The sequence below is a fragment of the Garra rufa genome, chromosome 9 (assembly GCF_049309525.1).
Source record: "Garra rufa chromosome 9, GarRuf1.0, whole genome shotgun sequence".
Lineage (NCBI taxonomy): Eukaryota > Metazoa > Chordata > Actinopteri > Cypriniformes > Cyprinidae > Garra > Garra rufa.
Genome location: NC_133369.1, coordinates 2,664,894 through 2,687,457, shown reverse-complemented (window position 1 = coordinate 2,687,457; position 22,564 = coordinate 2,664,894). Strand labels below are relative to the sequence as shown.

At 32.9% G+C, this 22,564-nt stretch overlaps 1 protein-coding gene across 3 annotated transcripts; it reads right to left on the bottom strand.

Annotated features, from left to right (window-relative positions):
• Window positions 1-814: 814 nt before the first annotated feature.
• Window positions 815-20,763, bottom strand: LOC141342568 (bromodomain-containing protein 9). 3 transcript variants are annotated; one of them, XM_073847045.1, is made up of 17 exons: window positions 20,616-20,763; window positions 19,032-19,246; window positions 15,134-15,226; window positions 14,926-15,061; window positions 13,389-13,446; window positions 13,156-13,300; window positions 12,911-13,021; window positions 10,340-10,521; window positions 10,129-10,261; window positions 7,553-7,625; window positions 5,700-5,795; window positions 5,375-5,507; window positions 5,174-5,285; window positions 4,638-4,688; window positions 4,463-4,559; window positions 4,189-4,359; window positions 815-1,010 (listed from the first exon to the last, which is right to left on the bottom strand). In XM_073847045.1, exons 1-17 carry the CDS (start codon window positions 20,665-20,667, stop codon window positions 910-912), a joined length of 1,959 nt encoding a protein of 652 aa, XP_073703146.1. In that variant the 5' UTR covers window positions 20,668-20,763; the 3' UTR covers window positions 815-909. The 3 variants fall into 3 exon arrangements, with proteins under 3 accessions (XP_073703146.1, XP_073703148.1, XP_073703149.1); XM_073847047.1 differs by having other exon boundaries at window positions 10,340-10,461; XM_073847048.1 differs by having other exon boundaries at window positions 10,340-10,458.
• Between the last annotated feature and the right edge of the window lie 1,801 nt (window positions 20,764-22,564).

The following is a 22,564-nucleotide window of genomic DNA, read 5'->3' as shown; positions in this document are numbered from 1 at the left end:
GTAATCCGATACAGAAAAGTTCAAACAATGCGAATACAATAAAACAACAGAACATGGAAGTTCTCAGCGGTGAAAGATTTTAACTGTTACCTAGTTACCACTAGGACATGCAAAGTCGAATGCAAACGAGAGCTCTCTATGAACGCAGAACATTTTATGCAGAGTTTTACACTGCAGGCAAATATGCAAAGCATTTTAATATCTCATTCCAATGCATTAAATACTAAACTCACTTTTTCAGTGTTCTTTTAGCTGTGCATTTAATAAATGCATGAGCACTGCTTCATGCTGCTTAATTTCTCTTTTTTAATGCATTTGAAATAAATTTGCATTTCATGTTTTTTTTTCATATGCATCTGTTATGAAATCTTTGTATGCTAAACAGTTTGAATTACAATTGTGTATGCGATGTGCTACAAAAACAAACTTGCAAATTTTTGCATCGTCACTCTTGCATTAAGCAATGACTTTAGATCTTTATTTCCATCCTGTTTATTTTTTTCTCTGTTTGATTTTAAAGGCATTTTATTTTTACTTATGCACACTAAGGGATTCTGTTACTTAGTTGGGCTGCTGCTTGTAAAATGAGCCCTGAAACAAAACCATTTGAGAACCACAGTGATATTTGGACAAAGGGTTTTAGAGATGTAAAGTGCTACTTCCTACAGTTCACCAGATAAAAAAAGAGAAGCAAACCTACACGTTAATGTGAGTTTAATTATCTAAACTCACATTAACGTGTAGGTTTGCTTCTCATTACTAGTGCAGATCAAACCCGTGGTCAGGGAAAGAAAAACAGCTTTTATCAACCATATAAAAAAAGGAAATCAGAACCAGAGCTTTTATTTAAAAACAAGCATGTACAAGCTTACAGTTCTTTAGAACGGCACTTAATTACAGTGTGTCACATCAGCTGTTGGGGGTGGATCCGGGTTCTGGAGACTGCAGGAACTCGTACGGGTCCTGAACCATCTCTGTCTGATCTCCAACACCCAGATGAGGTGAACTTCCTGATCACAGAGAACAAACAAATTAGGTTAATATCAAAATATTTGGATTTATTTTAATCATTAAAAAGCCTACTGTATTATATTATTATATATCACCTTTGTGGTCTGATTGATATTTTATTTTATTTTTTTTACCACCAAAATAAATAAATAATATAGCTGCAAGCAGGATTACAGGGGTTAAAGCACTTTAAGAGGAGATACTGCAGGCAAAAATGCTGTTTTTTCATGCACCTGTCACGTTTGAGATTTTGGGCTTTTTGTTTGATCATGATGTGTTTTTTCTAGTTGAAAGAAATCATCCAAAAGACACTGTTGAGTTTTTTTTATAGCACTTTATCTATTTGTGTCAATAGATTTCAATTACTATATATATTTTTGAAGGCCGTTTTCTCAAAATGTGTTTTTTCTCCTACACTTCAGTAGCACTTACACACACCAAACTTCACATCTGTATTTCTGTCTATATCCTGAAGGTTTTTACAGAGGGATTTGCTTATATATAATTTGCTTGATTATATACATTTTATTCCCCAAAAATTGCAAAAAAAAAAAAAAATATATTGTTTTCTGTCTGTTCTAAGTGACATAATGAGATACCCAAAATTCCCTCTGTAAAAACATTTGACTCTAATATGTCCAAAAAATTAAACAAAAATTGAGACATACAAAATTTTTGATTTTTGCATATTTTGCAATTAGCGCATATTTTATTAAATAATGCCTCATTTGCATATTTAAACCTAACATTTTAGAAAAACTGTAATACAAAAATTTTTTGCAATTATCAATGTAATCAATCAACTGAGTAAGTAAGGTGATAACTATTAGTTAATTTTTTTTCACCTGCAGTGTCTCGCCTTAAAGCATTTAAGCACATATGCAAAAAGACATTATGTAGCAAGCCTTTTTTTTTTTTTTTTTTACAAATACAGGTAATTTACATAGAAATATGTTTTGTAACGTTTATGAGTGTTATAGCGTCAGCTGTGTCCGATCTCCTTAAAACTGCATGCTTGTTTAGAATCACCTGTTGCATATGCTCAGCAAGGTTTGTGAAGTTTTGAGTTTTCCTTTTGGCTTTATAGGATTTTGGGTAAACTTGAACAGGCCCCTTTTCTAAACAACCCCATTATATCTTGCCGAAGGGTAAATTTTAAACATTTGATAATTATTTGACGATTGAAGTCTCTTCTGCTCACCAAAAGCTTTTTATGTGATCAAAAATTTAAAACAGCTGTTTTCCATGTGAATATCTGTTAAAATGTCATTTATTTCTGTGATCAAAGCTGGATTTTGAGCATCATTTCGCCAGTCTTCAGAATTTATTCTAATACACTGATTTGATGCTCAAAAAACATTTTTGATTATTGAAAACAGTTGTGCTGCCCAATATTTTTGTAGAAACTGTGATACATTTTATTTTTCAGGATTCACAGATGAATAGAAAAAGTTCAGCATTTATCTGATAAATTCTTTTGTAACATTTTAAATGTCTTTACTGTCAAAGGAAGTCTTTACCGTCACTTTTGACCAAGTTTCGTTCCAATCAGCCTCCATGTCTAATCGGTGCTCAAATTTCATTTGCCAATGGCAGCCATTTTTTTTGAGATACGCAAAAGGCTCACTTTGGACCAAGACCACATGCAGCGATTTTCAAGTATAACTCCAATTTCTTTCATATTTCTCACAGACCTTTGAGGCTGTGAGTCAAACAGGTCCACCAAGTTTTATTCCAATCATCCTTCGAAAACAATGTCTAATAGGTGCTCAAACTTTGTTTGCCAATGGCAGCCATGTTTTTTTTGTTTTTTTTTTAGATATGCAAATGTCCTTAAAGTCACTTGTGGCACTTTGGACCAAGGCCGTGTGCAGAGATTTTCAAGTTGTTAGGACATATGGTTGCGTAGGTATAGCCATTATTATGTTTTTTCCCACGTATAGCACCACCAAGTGGTGAACTCTTACATAAGTGTTCTGAGTTTGGCAAAGTTATAGGCATTTTACTAAAAGTGGGCCTGCCCCCAGTGTTGTTTTCGTCAACGATGACGATGACGAAATCATTTCGTTGACGCCACTTTTTTCCATGACGATAACGAGACGTTGACGAGATAAAATTGGCTCGTTGATGACTAAAGCATGACGAGACGTGTGTGAGTTTTCGTTGACGAGACGAGAATAGACGAAAATGTTAGTGGGTGGTCCGTCAGGCGTTTAAAATGCATGACATTTCTGCTTATTGTGCATGCCAATTAAAACCGAAAAATATCTGCCGCTATGGCAAGCCGTTTTAGCATTAAATACTCTTTGCCATACTACTATGGCAAGCCGTTTTAGCATTCCATCCTTGATTGTCTTTTATGTTTTAAAACATTCCTTCATTATTGTAATTATTGGTAAAAAATAGTCGATCCGGAAGCTCACATTGTGTTGAACTATAGATCTGCTATTTTCAGAACTTATAAGTGACACTACCCAACAGCAAAATACTTACTGACCTACAATAATTTCTTAAAAGACTACTTTTTCCCCTTTTTTTGACTAAAACTAGACTAAAACCTTTTTGACTTTTCGTTGACTAAAACTAGACTAAAACCTTCTTGACTTTTCGTCGACTAAAATTGGACTAAAACTATCACATATAGAAGTGACTAAAATTTGACTAAAACTAATAACCATTTTAGTCCAAAAGACTAAGACTAAGACTAAATGTAAGATGGTTGTCAAAAACAACACTGCCTGCCCCTTTTTGAACGTTTTGGTGTCCCTTTGCGATGGTGAGTCTAGAAAGTTAGACTTTTTTTTGATAATTATTGATATTCACTCTCCAGATTGAATAGTTCCGACCAGGCGAAAAACCAAGAACTACTTTGCAAAAGTGGGTTTTGAAAAAAATCCAAAATACCAAAAAATTTCGCCGCGTGAGCCAAGGATTCCAATGACATAAGACACTTGAGCCTCTAACTGCCGGTTTTTATACTTTTGATCGCTGTAGCGCCCCCGTCAGGCCAATTGGGGCAAGCCTCGGTGACATTGTCGGTGGTGTGAGTACTACCATCCCTCCAAGTTTCAAGTCTCTACGACTTAGGTTTGGTCTGCACAATCAGTTTTATGTTGAGAACGCTAAACCCCTAACAATAATGCCTGTGATGCATAAATTCTAAATATGACTCAGTACCTAAGTGGTGCTGATCCCGCTCTGAAGCGTTTGACAGGGACGAGAGATTGGAGGACGGTCGGGATCCAACCCTGTCCACCGCTGCATCCTGGAACTCCTGCAGGAGTTTGGCTGCTTCTTCAAAGTGCTGATGACCGTCTTCATGCTCCGGCTCCTTCTTCACACATTTACCTACAGATCAGAAAACAGCCATGATCAACTACAGCATGAGTAAACTAAAAACCAACAAGAACTTACACAGTCGGAAGGTTTTTCTGTGTAATATATGACTCACCTAAAATGTTAAGCGTATCTAGAGACATGTCTGGGTAGCTCTTCATGGACATGAAATCTAGCACTGAACTAGCTTCTATGCCACTTCCATCTGTTCCCTATTAAAACAAAGCATGTCATTATATGCTACTTTAAGAAGTTTGAAAATTATATGATAAAAGATGTATTATTCTTACAGGCATGTCACACAAACTAGATTTAGTGTCATCAATTGGCATGTTCCTTTTCTGAAAAACAAAACATTTATTATATATTTATTTACAGTGTATATACAATATTTCACACTATTGTTCAAAAGTTTGGGGTCGGAAAAATGTTTTTAATGTTTTCAAAGTCTCTGCCCACCAAAAGCTGTTTTTAAGTATAGAAATTGAGAAATATTATAATTTAAAATAGCTGTTTTCTATGTGAATATATGTTAAAATGTCATTTATTTCTGTGATCAAAGCTGAATTTTTAGCATCATTACTCCAGTCTTCTGTGTCAAATGATCCTACAGAAATCAGTCTAATATGCTGATTTGCTGCTCAAGAAACATTTCTGATTATTATCAATAAGAATATTTTTGTGGAAACAGAAACATTGAATTTCTCAGAGCAATTTTTTTTTATTTGATTTTTTTTTTTCAAATACAAAATACAAAAATACAAAATATTACCAACCCCAAACATTAGAACGTCTGGTCAAAAGAGACATTTCTGATTTTTAATACCTGTCGGATTTGGATGACTGCTTTCGAATGATCACCCGCCGTCATTTTATCCAGCAAATCATCCACAAGTCTTTTGGTAAAACTCCCACAACCCTTGACAAACTCCTGCAGACTGAAGAACACACACAGAAAACCCCATTAAACAACAAAGTCAAACAAACTGCAACAGATTTCTATGAGACGAAGATTTGGTCTAAACACCTGAGAGCGCACTGCACCCCGGTCTCGTCTCCGTAAGCGGAGTACAACGTGTCCATCTCCTCTGGAAGCAGGTCAGGATAGACAGAGTTGTTCTGAAGAGTCTGAGTGTTGTACGCGCTGCTCAAGAATGTCACTAAAACAGAACAACAGAACAAATTCGTTGGAGTGAATTTCTTTGCATTGACAACGACATGCAAAAATAAAGACCATAGATTCTGGATGTGATTATGATTATACTTCAGGATTTACTCTTTTAGCACTCTTTTAGAGATATTAATGTGATTCACAACCCTACAAATAACATTAATGTTTGAAAATCTGTTACCTTTGTGTCTCCTGTCATCTTTAAATCCCAGTGACGTCAGTCCAGGTATGAGCTTATTTGCCAAAGAGCTTAAATCTACAGGATGAGTCTCTTCCTCTGTGAACAATAATCAATATACTCTTTAGACACATATTATTGCTCTGCAACAAAGTCAGCAACCTTTCTGACATAAAGTGCCATTTTAACCCTATAAAGCGTATTGTAACATTTTTTTATATAAATTTTTTTAGCTCAAATATGATCATCAGGCTTTCAAGTTTATATTTGTTCTCTCAAACCTCATTGAATTGCATTATATGTTTTGATAATTCAAATATTATTTGACTAAGGCATATTATTTGAAATACAGAGTGACAACTGATATTTATAACATTTTATATAACTATCTGCTCAACTTACAAGCATCAGAATTTGATCTTATTTTTTGTCCATATAAATATCATCTGCACCAAATTTGTGCTCAGTCAGATTTTTTTTTTTAAACTAAGCTATTTTTTCCTTTGTATCATACTACGCATGAGCCTTTTTATTTTTTGTTTATATATTTTGTCTAAAGATTCATTAAACTGTTTCAAATTTACAGGGTTACTTTTCTAATTCTTGTGCATAATTGTGATTTATAAACTGTGATATGCATGGCAAATTACCACCTTATTGTTTACTGGTTCAGCAATTTCCATAGAATTTCCAAACACACATACATATATGAACATATTCTCATACTGTGAGAATAAAGTCGAAATACTACGAGAACAAAGTAGAAATACTGTGAGAATAAAGTCGAAATACTACGAAAACAAAGTCGAAATACTACGAGAAAAAAGTAGAAATACTACGAGAACAAAGTAGAAATACTATGAAAACAAAGTCGAAATACTACGAGAACAAAGTCGAAATACTACGAGAATAAAGTCGAAATACTGTGAGAATAAAGTCGAAATACTATGAGAATAAAGTCGAAATACTACGAGAATAAAGTCGAAATACTGTGAGAATAAAGTCGAAATACTATGAGAATAAAGTCGAAATACTACGAGAACAAAGTCGAAATACTACGAGAATAAAGTCGAAATACTGTGAGAATAAAGTCGAAATACTATGAGAATAAAGTCGAAATACTATGAGAACAAAGTCGAAATACTACGAGAATAAAGTCGAAATACTGTGAGAATAAAGTCGAAATACTATGAGAATAAAGTCGAAATACTATGAGAACAAAGTCGAAATACTATGAGAACAAAGTCGAAATACTACGAGAACAAAGTCGAAATACTACGAAAACAAAGTCGAAATACTACGAGAACAAAGTCGAAATACTACGAGAATAAAGTCGAAATACTACGAGAAAAAAGTAGAAATACTACGAGAACAAAGTCGAAATACTACGAGAACAAAGTCGAAATACTATGAGAATAAAGTCGAAATACTACGAGAACAAAGTCGAAATACTACGAGAACAAAGTCGAAATACTACGAGAATAAAGTCGAAATACTACGAGAACAAAGTCGAAATACTGTGAGAATAAAGTCGAAATACTGTGAGAATAAAGTCGAAATACTACGAGAATAAAGTCGAAATACTACAAGAATAAAGTCGAAATACTACGAGAACAAAGTCGAAATACTACGAGAATAAAGTCGAAATACTACGAGAACAAAGTCGAAATACTGCGAGAATAAAGTCGAAATACTGTGAGAATAAAGTCGAAATACTACGAGAATAAAGTCGAAATACAGCGAGAATAAAGTCGAAATACTACGAGAACAAAGTCGAAATACTACGAGAACAAAGTCGAAATATGTATAGTCTGTTATAATATAAAGTAGTAAACTTTGAAGAGTACAGATCATACCTTCTGCTTCAGGATCTTGATTTACTACATTGTAGATGAGGGAACTTTCTGAGTCCTTTTTAAGATACCCAATCTACATGCAAAATAAAACAAATGTTCTGGTTAGGCGTAATATACTCTGGTAATACTGCAATAAACATTGTTTCTACTACTAGTCAACCACATTACACAACTCCTGATGTGGTCAAGGGAAAACAGATAGTACAGACCAGACAGAATCTGCTGATTGCTTATTTAATATTTTATTTAAACTGATTAGATGGAATTGACAATATTATTGGAAGCTGAAAGCATTAGGAAATTATCTAAAAATATTTATTTTAAATCTCAATTCGACACCTAATTTTAATCCTACGACACCTAATTAAGATTCTGGTCTCGTAATATTTCTTGATTTATTTTTATTTTAATGTACTTTAAAATGTAATTTATTCCTGTGATGCAATGCCGAAATTTTATTTGCCGTTACTCCAGTCTTCAGTCTCACATGATCCTTCAGAAATCATTCTAATATGCTGATTTATTATTAGAATTATCTAAATATTTTTTTGGAACCTGTAATTCTTTTTTCAGGATTCTTTGATAAATAAAAAGTAAAGAAACAAACAAACAAACAAAAAACAATACAAGTCTTTTTTAACAATATAAGTCTTTGCCATCACTTTTTATTAATTTTTAAATAAATTTTTATTAATTAAAAAAATCGTACTGATTATACATTATACATTTTCGTATTTAATAGAATTTTTGATCAATTTTAGGAATTTAATTAAGTTTGAATAAATTCTCCAGGCAAACACAATTTTAAAATTCCATGAATATTTTACAATATCATTTTTTTCTGTATTTTTGATTAAATAAATGCAGCCTTGAAGAGCATAAGAAAATTGTTTAAAAAAAATTAAAAATCTTACTGATCTCAATCTTTTGAACATTATACACTTTTCACATTTAATAGAATTTTAGATCAATTTTAAGAATTTAATTACATTTTGATAAATTCTCCAGGCTTTGCAATCAGAATTTTAAAATTCCATGAATATTTTACAATATATATTTTTTTTCTGTATTTTTGATCAAATAAATGCAGCCTTGGAGAGCATAAGAAAATTGTTTAAAAACATGAAAAATCTTACTGATCTCAAACTTTAACATTATACATTTTTGTATTTAATAAATTCTTAAAATTGATCTAAAAAAATTCTATTAAACACGAAAAATATATAATGTATAATGTTTAAAAGTTTGAGATCAGTAAGATTTTTCAATTTTCTTATGCTCTTCAAGGCTGCATTTATTTAATCAAAAATACCGAAAAAAAATTATATTGTAAAATATTCATGGAATTTTAAAATTGTGATTGTGATTGTTTAAAAACATGAAAAATCTTTCTTATCTCAAACTTTTGAACATTATACATTAGAAATTGTTCGTATTTAATAGAATTTTAGATCAATTTAACTAAATTTTAATACATTTTTCAGGCTTTGCAATCAAAATTTTAAAATTCCATGATATTTCTGACAATAGGAATGCTAAAAAAACTTGTGTCCATGCATGAATAAAAGACCAGGAGCCGGATTCACGAATATCTTCTTAAGAAATAAACTAAGATATTTCTTAAGATAAATTCTAAGAAGTTCGTAAGAATGTTCTTAAGTGCAATTCTTGGAAAAATCTTAAGAAGTTCTCAATATGTTCTTAAGAACATCTTAATTTATTTCTTAAGAAAAAAAAAAAGATACATCTACCTGAGTGAATGCATGGCTGAAGACGCATTTATAAACACTTCAAAGGCTTTTTTTGCGGTTTCTGCAGATTATCCTAATAATACGCACTTTTTCATCACGAACTTGACTGGCGCTCGGCTTCATGTTTTTAATGCGCCGTGTTTGAACCGTTATTTTAAAGGGTCTGTCTTAAGCGTTGGCGATCAGTTTTATTCACTTTTGTGTTGTTTTTGTTCCCTCCTCCGAATGAAAACGCGTACTGCACATAATGCGCTAAATACGACCAAAGATTATGTCGTATTTATCGGCCAAGTAAAATAAAATTTTTTCAATTAAATCTCCCTGTCTGACTCGATTTTGTAGAGTTGCTACTAAGTTTTGATGTCGGCATAAAAGTAGGGTCATACATACATAGGCTAATCATGACCGATCATTGTTTACATTATCAGTCATTGCTGTCACTTCAGCAAACTCGTGCTCATCTCTATTAATAGTCCTAATATGTATTATATGTAGCTAGTAGTGTTGTAATGCTTAAATATAACAGTTAATTTGAAATAACCCAATAAATTAATTAAATAATTCTTCCTATTTGGGATTTAAGTCTCGGGCTATCCTAACTTTAAGAAGTTATTTACGATGGTTTTTAAGAATATTCTTTTCAAGAATTTGAATTTTTGTCTTAAGAACAATCTTAAGTAAAAAGATAAGAATATTCTAAAAACGATTTTTTGGGGAATACAAAATATTCTTGACTATTTTCTTATTTTAAAAAATAAGAAGAAAATGGCAGTTCTTCTTAAGAATGTTTCGTGAATCTGGCCCCAGATCAGAGCTTGGCTGCACCTTAGAGTTTGGCATGAAGCGATTGATTCGATCCCGTGCTTCATCCGCCGCGTGCTCCACCAGCGCCAATACGTGCTCCTCTGCCGTGCTGTCCGTCAAACTGCAGGCGTTGCCCTCCGGCTCATACAGATCACTAGACGAGCAACACATCTGCTCAATCACACACTCAGAAACACAAGAAACATTCACATGCTGCAGATCATGGCTTTACCTGATGATGGGCTCTTTGACAGGCTGCTTTTTGGACTTTTTGGGGTACTCCGTGTGGGTGGGCAGGATCTCCGTCACCGGTTCCTCAGGCGTGATGTCGTCATCTCCCAAAATGGCAGCCTGCTGAGAGAAATCCATGTCCTGCATAAAAGACATGCTGCGCTTCAAAGCTAACAGCCGCTCCTGTGAACAGAGCACAAATAGAGCAACACAGCACCCATTTACTCCTCCTGCGGGAGCTCTTAGGTTTGCCATGAAGATGGGAGACGCGGGATGTCCAACACGGGATGGATTGAAATAAAGAAAGATTGGATGGTGGAAATAGTCCTCTTTGAATCCACAGGGCGCTTGAGAAAAATTTATCATGACACAAAAGTCTGGGATTTTTGTCCCACCTAATACTAAAAATAATTCGTTTTAGGATTTTAAAAATATTAATTCAATTAAAAAAAAAAAAGAAATCATGAAAAAATATTTAAGATTCTTTTACTATATCTAGGGTGCAAAGAGCAATATCTATTCAATTAAGTATTATTTTAAATTATATTATAATTTATATAATACAGTATAGCATATGAAGACTTTCAGACGCAAAGTTTGCATGACATTTTTCTTTTAAATGAGCATTTTTAATCAGGCGCCTATAAAAATAAAACTGGACATTTTAAAAAATAAGGCATTCAATAACTGACTAATAACTAATTGACTTTTCAATGCAATTAATGATAAAAATGCTCATTTATGAGATCTTAGATCTTTAAATGTTATATTTTTCCAGTATATAACATAATATATTCTATATATTACATAATAAAAAATTGATTATGACACATAAAAGTCTGAGATATTTGTCCCATCTAATACTAACAAAAATCAGTTTTAGGATTTTAAAAATATTTATTAAATAAAAAAAGATCTGGAAAAAATATTTAAGATTCTGCTCTTTTACTATATCTAGGGCACAAAGAGCAATATCTATTCAATTAAGTATGATCTTAAATTATATCATAATTTATATAATACAATATAGCATATGAAGACTTTCAGATGCAAAGTTCGCATGACATTTTTCTTTTAAATTAGCATTTTTAATCAGGCGCCTATAAAAATAAAACTGGACATTTTTAAAAATAAGGCATTGAATAACTGACTAATAACTAATTGACTTTTCAATGCAATTAATGATAAAAATGCTCATTTATGAGATCTTAGATCTTTAAATGTTATATTTTTCCAGTATATAACATAATATATTCTATATATTACATAATAAAAAATTGATTATGACACATAAAAGTAAGAGATATTTTTCCCATCTAATACTAACAAAAATCAGTTTAAAAATATTAATTAAATAAAAAAAAATCTGGAAAAAATATTTAAGATTCTGTTCTTTTACTATATCTAGGGCACAAAGAGCAATATCTATTCAATTAAGTATGATCTTAAATTATATTTTCATTTATATAATACAATATATTATATGAAGACTTTCAGATGCAAACATCTCTAAATCTGTCTGAGATTTTTCTTTTGAAATATAATTTTTAATCAGACATTTTTGAAAATTGACTAATATTGACATTCAATAATTGACTAATAACCTTTTCAATGCAATTCAAGTGAAATTACTGAACCTAAACAATTACTGAGCCTGATAAAAAAAATGCTAATTTACGAGAAAACCTTTGAAATTTTTTCTCTGAAAAAAGGTTTTTGCATCTGAATTCTTTAAATGTTATATTTTCCAATATATAACATAATATATTATAAATATATTACATAATACATTTATTTTTAATTGATCTTTCCACTGTTTTTAAGATCTATAAATAAAATTATTAATTTTATTAATTTTGTCCATGAAGTTTCCAGACTTAGAAATCACAATTTTACCTAATATTTCTGATGGGGGAATCCTGAAAAAAATAAAAATAAAAAATAAAATCAGATGTTCTTGCTTCCATTTTGTAACAATTTTTTTTAAAACATTCTCAAATCACCTTTATCCTGATTATATAATTTGTAATGAGAAATGTTATATTTAATTTAGAAGAAGCATTTTTACTAGTTTTATAGTTTATAGTTTATTTTTGCATTAGATTTTTATGTTTTCTGTTTTTATTTTACTTTAAGCTTAATTTTTTTGTAATTTTTCTTTCATCTTGTGTTTTTGTCAATGTTATTATTATTATTATTATTTTTAATATGTCTGTATATTCTTTTAATCAGATTTAAAAAAAAAAAAAAAATTATTTAGTTTGAATTATTTTAGTACTTCAAGTTAAAATAAATGCAATGAGAAATGTTGCACTGGCAGCTAAATGAAATAAAATATTGTTTAAAGTTAAAAAGCTATTTATTTTCAAGTATGTATTTTATGCCTTTAGTTTTAGTTAACTATAATAACCTTGGACCCGACTGCATATAAATCACACTAACTTTTACCCAAGTATTCAGAGTATTAAAACTGTACACATTCAAATCGAATGAGAATGATGGCACGCATGAACTGGAGGATAAACAACAAAGGCAAAAAATAACCAAAACCAAACTGCATTATAAATGTTACTTTGCTCATCATTTTGAATCCTGTGTGGAGAAGTTTCTTGGCAGCTTTGTAGTAAACCGTCTCCGGTCGGTTATAAACCATGGCGTTGTCACACATCAGCTTGAAGTCTGCCTGGAGATTCACACCATGAGACAGAAAATAGTTACATTTTTATAGTTACAAGTCATCTCAGTGATGTCTAAAATGTGACAGTAGAATCTGAAAAACGAGATAAATAAAGATAAAAGAGCAGGACACTTGCATACCTTAAATTCTGTGATAGTTTTGTATTCATTTGCATCGATTTTGTCCTTCATTGTGCTAAAGTCCATGGGATGTTTGATTATCATGGAGTATCCTGGTGCAATGGCGTCTGTCACCGGGAAGGCAAAGAATCCGTGTGCATCTTTCCTGTTGAGACAAAAAGATGGTCCTTAAATAACTGCAGACATGAGAAAAGATTAGAATTACGATGCTGTCTGTTTTCACAGGCTCTCACCTTTGAAGCAAGCGCAAGAAATGCTCCAAGAGCTGCTGGCGAGGAGTGGCTTCATTTTCTAGGAAAATCCAAAAGGACAAACAATAAGAAACATCAATCTAAAGCTATTTGTGATTTGTAACTAGGGGTGAGCGAAATGGCAAACGGAATTATCATGATTCACGATTTTATCACGATGCTTTGTCATGTTGGTTTTACTATTTTGCAAGTTGCCAAAATACGAAATACAAAGAATGGCAGATGTTTAGGCCAAAGTAGGCGAAGATAAAAATCTCTGTCATTATTTTATCTTTGTTATTGAAAAATAAGAACAAAGACAGGCTACATGGTAAAAATACACATAATATACAAATAAAACAAACAGTGCTTTAATTTCAGGTACAGTAGGTGTATTTATCAGTAGCATTCAAGAAATTAAACAAATATAAAAATAAAACACTAGATACATAAATCATACATTGGCTCTTATTAAAGCAACTGTATTAAAGCTCTTCAGTCAAAAGCAGTGAGTGATTTTTTTCTTTGTGTTTTGTTTATTAGCCTACCATCATCTAAAAATGACAATTCTGTCATCATTTACTCACTCTCAAGATTTTTTTTAAACACAAAACAAAGTCAGTGGGTACCAGCTACTGTACTATTATCACCATTCTACAAAATATCTTTTGTGTTCAGCACAAGACAAAAATTAATAGAGGTTTGGGACAACATGTGAATGAGTACATTTTTTGGTGAACTGTCGCTTTAAGAGCTGCGCACATCTAACGTCTACAGGTGTGCATCCATTTTTCTCTCAACTATTCACTACAAAAAAATGCTTTTCTTACTTAGATTTTTTGTCTTGTTTCCAGCCAAAATAACTAAATATTCTTAAAACAAGAAGGATTTTCTAGGCCAGTAAAAATTATTGTCTTGTTTTCATTTTTGCTTGAAACGAGCTTAATAATCTGCCAATGGAGTCAAAAAAATAATCTTGTTTTCTGGTTAAAATAAGATTTTTTTGCTTACCCCATTGGCAGATTATTAAGCTTGTATTAAGCAAAAACTCACTTTTCTGAAAACAAGACAATAATTTTTACTTGTCTAGAAAATCCTTCTTGATTTAAGAATATTTAGACATTTTGGTTGGAAACAAGACAAAAAATCTAAGTAAGAAAAGCATTTTTGCAGTGTTTGCTTTCACTTTAGACATAACCAATTGTGTTTATATGTAATCCTTGTGTGTTTTGGACAGTATTAGTGAATCAGACGTGAAAAATCGCTTAGTCCGGTAATCAGGCGCTGTTTGACAGGCATAATGTTATTTAGGCTTTAAAGCATATGGAAATAATGTACTTTTGTGATTGTGAATAAGTGCAGTGTCCCGTGAGTGAATGTATGTCGTGTTGTGCAGTATATTGAGACGGAGACACACTGTAGCACCATATTACAATATTTTTTCAAAAGCAGATCGTGAAGACATTTTAATCATCCACCATGAAAAATCGTCATATCGCACACCCTATTTGTAACATTTTCATAAAGTTATGCATTGTACCTTGTTGAGTTCGACAGGCTCGTACAGGCCGATCTGCCTGCTGCTCCACTTCTACTTTCACTCCAGGATGAAATTCATCTGCTTCTGATTCCGATTCGAATTTGTCCCGTTTCCTCTTCTTCTCCTCTACAACCACCTGGGACACAATGTTTCTTAGTAACAGCTAACTTTCTGGATATTTATCACACAGGATTTCGGGTGGCTTTACCTCCACGGGCTTCGGAAGAGTGAACGGCTCCACTGGTGGTGCACTGGCAGCGTTCTCTGACTGCTCTCTCTCACGCTTTTTCTTTTTCTCCTCCTGAAACAAGTACATGAAGCATTTGTAAGATGAGCAGTAACTAGATTTTAAATTTTCTTAAAAAAAAAAAAAAAAGGGTTAGTAATTTTTGTCTGTGCAATCAGTGTTATTTTAGTGTCACTGAAAACTATTAAAGTTTTTTTTAATATTTTACTTTTTTTTTTTTTTTACTTTTTGCATTTTCTAATTTAATTTTAATTTGTTGAAGTTATAGTAATTTAGCTGCCTTTTGTCATTTTTAGTTTTCTTTTTTAATAAAATGTGTCTATATAAAAGTTATAGCTCTGGCAACTAGCTTAAAAAATAAAATAAATAAATATATATATATATATATATATATATACAGAGAGAGAGAGAGAGAGAGAGAGAGAGAGAGCGCATTTATTAATCATTATTATAGCATAAATAGCTATAATAAATGCTATTAATAGTTTATATATATATATATATATATATATATATATGTATATGTATATATATTTATTTATTTATTTATTTTATTTTTTTCAGTTAATGTTAAGCTTATTTTAAAAAAAAATTTTTTTTATGGCTTTAGTTTTAGTTAACTACTACATCCCCGGTGAAATCAGTGTTATTTTTGTAAACTTTAATATTTTAAATAGTTTGAATAAGCTTTTATTTTTCCATTTTCAGTATAATTTTTGTTAAAGTTTCAGTAATTTTGCAGTATGCTTTTGTCATTTTTTAAATACGTCTATTTAATTTTTATATTTTTTATTTCAGTTACATGTTGCTTTATGTTACATGTTTAAATCAGCAAGTAACATCCAATTTTCCTCTTCAGATTAGTTACTTTGCATTTTAAATGTAATTTTGTGTAAAAATGTCTCAACTTTTGGCATCTGATCAAATTATAAGACAAGAAAAAAACTGAAATATCACTTCCAGTTTACTCATCTTACTAGAAAAGTCAAAAGCACTGCGTTGCGGAATTCCATGCAACCTTAGCCGCTTTTCCACTGTCGGGCCGAACCGTTCTTAGAACGGTTGGTCACGGTTTCAGTTGTGTTTCCACCTGAGCCTGGTACGGCTGTTGCCTGGCTACCAGTTTCTCTATGGCTAAGCGGAAGCGCAGTAAACAGATACGGTAAATATAAATAAAAATGGCTGAGACACTTTGGTCTGTGGATGAGAAACGCACGTGTATTCGTGATGGTGATTTTAGTTAACGTTACATATTGCAGCCTAAACTTGCGTTACCAAGACAACGACTGACGCATTTGTATTTACATTCCAAAGAGTTCTGTTATCTGCACCACAGTGGAAAATCAAACCGTATTCGTGCTGACTGGCCCGGATCGGTACGGAACAGAACGGTTAAAGGAGTAGTTCACTTTCAGAACAACAATTTACAGATAATTTACTCACCCCCTTGTCATCCAAGATGTTTATGTCTTTTTTTCTTCAGTCGTCAAGAATTTTTTTTTGAGATAAACATTTCTGGAAATTTCTCCATATAATGGACTTAAATGGTGCCCCGATTTTTGAATCTACAAAATGCCGTTTAAATGCAGCTTCAAATGGCTGTAAACGATCCCAGCCGACGAAGAAGGGTCTTGTCTACCGAAACGTTCGGTCATTTTCTTAGAAAAATATATTTTTATATACCTTTTAAGAAGGGCTGTAACGATACGCGATATGAAACCGAAATCGCGACACTCAGATCCACGATCCTGTGTCGCGGTGTAATAAGGGAGAATCGCGACACACCCCGTGACTACCTTTCCAATCATGTGACGTCTGCCTGCAAAAGTTGAGCTAGTTGAAGAAGAACATGAGGAAACATGGCAACCAACCCAGAGATTGCGAACCCTCCCTCCTCATTTAAGTCAGCAGTATGGCAACATTTCGGAGCTGTATGATCCATAAAATACGGAGAAAGGCTATTAATAAAGAAAAAAATCCAGAAAATGCGTGTAGTATAGCCTGCGCAGTAAAAATACAATTATGTGTAAAATGTCATAGTGTGTGTCTGACATGAAAACCACGCTAGTCATTGTCCCATAAAATGACAAATAGCAAATAACTCATATAGTATTTTCATTACGTTTCATTTATTTTGTTTTTGTAAAGTAAAATGAGACCTTGTTGTTTGCAACTACGTTTACCCCGAGACCGCGTCGCGAACACCAGCTCGACCGCAAAACACTTTCACTATGAGAGAAAGTGGCAGCCGCTCAGAGATTCCACCGTTTGACGCGTCCCATGTGAAATGGCTTTTAAACGGTCTTCAGACAGAGCGCGAACACAGGCACGGGACCGTTTGAGAGCAGCGTCAGCGTGTACCGGCTTGAGTCCAAAGAGCAAATACCCGTGCTTGTCACCCGCATTGCACCTGACAGATAAATATTATTCCTTCGTTACGTCAGTTATAGCGGTTCACCCGTTGGGTAGGACTCTGTTTCGCACACACATAGAATCTTGCATCGCTAGCAGGTTTAAAGAATTTGACATCTTGACAATTTTATCACTATCATGTTAAATTTTTGAAAAAAAATTTAGTGACAGACGGACATTATCAGTTGTTAATTTTAATACAGAAGGTTTTTATTAAACCTTAAAATGTGACCTTGTATGTTAAACTAAGAAAGCTATTGAAATTTTTTTTTTTTTTTTAATAAATCTGTTGTTTTATTTTCAGTTTCATGTTTTCATTTTTGTTCAAAATATCGTGATACATATCGTATAGTGAACCCAATATCGGGATACATACCGTATCGTGACCTAGGCATATCGTTATCGTTACACCCCTACTTTTAAGCACTGAAACTCGTCTAGCACTAGGGCTTGTTGTGCGCGTTCCAAACTTTACGTACTCACGTCGAAAGGTCACGCGTGACGTATGCGAGACTACAGACCCAGTGTTTACAAAGCGAACTTGAGAAGAGAGAAGTGCAACGCAATCAAATGCTCTTTAGCAACAAGGTACAACATAAAGTACAACGATGTCGGACGACTTTGAAGCTGGAGGAGCACATGAGATGGAGTTTTTCACCGTTTCCTACCTTTTTGAGCCGGAATACACAGACGATGAACTCTGTCAGAGAGAGAAAACTGAGACAGCCGCGGCGGCGACACAAGCTTCGGGCAGACCGCGTTCAAACCAGACGAGATGGTGGTGCAAGTGTGGAAAATGCCAGCCATTTCCAACGGAGCAGGAATCTCAGTGCTGTCACGACTGGACCACATCTGTTCCACTGTTACAAACAATCGGTGAGTCAGGTGATGGGACTGCTTCAAGAATTCGCTGCATTGCAGAGCACGCTGGACGCAGTACGTAAAGTCGGGAACGCACACTACAAGCCCTAGCGCTGGACGAGTTTCAGTGCTTAAAAGGTACGTAAAATTATATTTTTCTAAGAAAATGACCGAACGTTTCGGTAGACAAGACCTTTCTTCGTCGGCTGGGATCGTTTACAGCCATTTGAAGCTGCATTTAAACGGCAATTTGAAGATTCAAAAATCGGGGCACCATTTAAGTCCATTATATGGAGAAATTTCCAGAAATGTTTATCTCAAAAAACATAATTTCTTGACGACTGAAGAAAAAAAGACATAAATATCTTGGACGACAGGGGGGTGAGTAAATTATCTGTAAATTGTTGTTCTGAAAGTGGACTACTCCTTTAAGCATTGAGAACGGTTCGGCCCGATAGTGGAAAAGCGGCTCTTGTATACTGCACATTTTGGTAGAAGTATTAGTTCATGTTGAATATTCTCATACTGTACACAATTTGAGGAGTCATGTATAAATATGAGCGTTTAGAGTCACTATTTCACTCACCTTCCTTCTTCTCCTCTCCTCATCATCTACATACTTCTCCTTCTCCGATTTCTTCTTCTTCTTCTTTTTCTTTTCTTTGTGCCGCTCCCACTCGTGGTCAGAGCGGTCATCGTAGTAACTGGAGTCGTGTCCGGAGCCGGAGAGCTCGGTCACTTCACTGCCGCCCACCTTGAGCACCAGCTTCAGGGGTTTATCCAGAGGTTTATCCTCATAGTCTGAAAAACAACACAATATAATTTTTTGGTAAATGAACAGACTTAATGACATTTTTGCTGTTCTGGTGGAGATGTGCTCTCATACCACTTCTCATTTATCTCTAGTAATAGACTACAAGGAGCATCATGAGAGCATTAAACTCACTATCTAGTGTACATACAACTAAATATCCCCTGACAGTCCTGTTGAACTAACTACAGCAATAAAAAACAGAAAAACAAATAAACAGTGAGACAGTGTCCCTCCAGTGTCCTATAAATTGAATCATTTTGTATTTATAATCAATTCAATCATAAAATCATATAGAACAGGGGTTTTCAAAATGGGGCCCAGGAACAAATATAACAATAATAATAAAGAAACTATTAAACCACATAAATAAAAAATAAAAATAAATCAAACAATAATAAACATAATAGAACAATTAATTAAAAAACACACACACACACAATATTAATAATGTATAAATAAACAAATAGTATTAAACTAAAACAGATTAAAGATTTTTTTACTAAAATAACAACTAAATCATACAAATTCATTTAAATAAATAAATTATAAAAAGATTAAAATGAAAAAATATTAGTAAAATACTAAATAAACAAATAATATAAATTGATTTAAATAAATAAATGCACACAGTACAGTACAGTGAGTAAAATTAAACATAATGAAATACAAATTAGATATTTTCTGAATTTATAATATTAAAACCTCACAATATAATATGGGTCTTCAAACTAGAAAATATATAGCTGGGATGAATGAACAATAAATAATAAACAAATAAACAGTACAAATTAATTTAAATAAATAAAATAAAACTACATTAAACTACAACAATAAATAGTGATTAAAATAAAGAAAATGAATCATACAAATTCATTTAACTAAATAAATTAAATAATAATAATAAATAACTTAATTAAAAAAACATTAAAATAATAAAAAGATTAAAATGAGACATTTTAGTAGAATACCAAATAAATAAATAATAGAAATAAATGATGCTTCTAACAGTTCATTTCGGTACAATTCAGTGAGTAGAATTAAACGTAATAATGTAATGAAATCGAAATGTTTCCATCCATTTACAATATTAAAACCTCACAATATAAGCTGGGTCTTCAAACAAGAAAACATATAGCTGCTTTTTAAATATTAGGTTTGTAGAATGAATCTAATAAAGATTGCACCCCCATGATTTACAGAACGCCCAGAATTAATAATCATTAATTAAAACATATTATTTGTCTGTTCTTGTATGAGTAAAAACATATGTCTTAATTTACTAACTGGAAAAATACAGATTTGCAGAGCACTTAGAATGAATTAAAGCGATTTTCATACACATATCTAACATTTTACCTCCTTCAACCGCTCTCCACTCGGGTCTGTGTTTCTTATGCTTCTTCCCCATTTTTGTCTTTGTTTATTTGGGAAAAAATCAGGTTTAATCTAGCGGAATACGCGTATTTTTGTCTTGCTGCCGCTCTTCGGTACAGCAACAACAACATTAGCAGCTATGGTTAACTTCCGGTTTCAGGCGGTGACATTTCCGGAGCAGGCCGACGTCACCGTTAGCGCGGTTAGTTCGAGTTTGTCCGTCGCTGTTGTGAGGTAAGTGTGTTTAATTCTGCTTTGCTTTCTGCGTTTACATTATCTGACAGTTGACACAATATACATCATTAAACCTAAGAAATCAATTCTTCGGTTCGTTATTTCTACGCCATGTTTACAATTAGCCTGTTTGCAATATAATGGTACACTGTAATTGTTAGTATGTGGTTAAATATAGCTTGCTAGGTGAGCTAACTGAGCTTTTTTGCGTTGTTTACTAGTTTCTCCGACATTACCAAGGGCTTCGTATATAAATCTGGTATTGTTTTTGTCACATTTGTTGTTATTTATGGCGTTGTGTAGATTGGTTTTCATTATAGGACTGCAACCAACAATTATTTTGATAATCGATTAGTTTGTCGATTTTTTTTTCGATTCATTGATTAATTGGCTTTTTAAAATTTTACTTTATGGACAAAAATCACACTATTTCACATTCTGCCCAATGTCTTTCAAACAAACGTGTTTACTGAATGTTATGAAAACAGTGCTTAATTTATTAGACCACCGAAAAAAGACAAATATCTGAAGAAAAACACTATCCCCCGGTTTCACAGATGAGGCTTAAGCCTAGTCCTAGACTAAAATGTAAATCTGAGCTGTTTCAACTGAAAGAAACTTGTACTGACTGAGCTAAAAATATATCGGTGCCTTTGTTTTGTCTCATGTTTTTTTCTAAGCATGTTTGTAAAAATTACTTAAATATCCTAATTGAACTATCTGCTAATCCTGGTTTAGTCTAAGCTCTGTCTGTGAAACCGGGCCTATATCTTTTACATAGATAACAGCAATAATTATAGCATTAGAAATAGCCTGCTGTTACTAAAGAGCTTATGCATATTGGAGGACTAACTAATGATTTTGCTAGTCACCAATACGGTTACCAAACCTTAATTTGTTAAACACCTTACATAAATTTGTTTTATTAAATTCGTTAAGCACTGTATAAAGTGAACAAAGTTTAAATCTCTACATTAAAAATGAAAAGAATAGCCTAATAGCGATAATAGAGATGAATAAAATCAAACTCAGTGTTAACCAACAGATGAGAGGAGTGTTCTGCTGGAACATGTGTTTACTGCTCAAAGTCACGTTTACTGTAATTTCTTTGTATAAAAGGCAGCTATGAAGTGTCTGATATTTATCAGATAATTACACTGTTATCGCTTTACAGTTCCTACTCTCCATAAATATGTGCACTACATGTTGTCTTTCAAACCTAAATGTTTTTGGCACTGAGTATTAATTGCCTCCCTCTCTGTGTTCCTGCTGTCTGATGCTCAATTAGTAAAGATTTCAACTTAACACAGACTGTCAGGATGGACTTTTATGCATAAATGGAAATGCTTGTGTGAGTTTGTGACATTCACAGATAAGGATATGATCGTAAACTGAAAGTTTTCATGCTGAGGATGCAAACGAATTTGTCAAAGCACCTCACAGGGCAAGCCATTACGCTATTTGCTTAAAGTTTAAAATAAAGAATTCTCGTGTTTTGGGCAGCTTGGGATCACATAACTCTCATTCGGTTTCCTCCACTACTTTTGGATGCATTTTGTCCGTAGAAATGCATCATTCAGTGCTGTAATTTGTCGCAACCCTCTGAAGTTGTATGTGCACTGTGGGCGGATCCGATTAATTGATAATGTGAATGATTTTCATTAGCGATAATAATCGATTTTATCTGCCCTATTTCA

Bases quoted from the DNA above. Each gene is read 5' to 3' on its own strand.
- LOC141342568 (XM_073847045.1), bottom strand. From the start codon at position 20,667: ATGGGGAAGAAGCATAAGAAACACAGACCCGAGTGGAGAGCGGTTGAA. The intron at 5,796-7,552 runs GTATGATCTGTA...TATTGTTCACAG, and splicing joins TCAAGATCCTGAAGCAGAAG to AGGAAGAGACTCATCCTGTA. The intron at 4,360-4,462 runs GTGAGTCATATA...TCTGATCTGTAG, and splicing joins AGATACGCTTAACATTTTAG to GTAAATGTGTGAAGAAGGAG.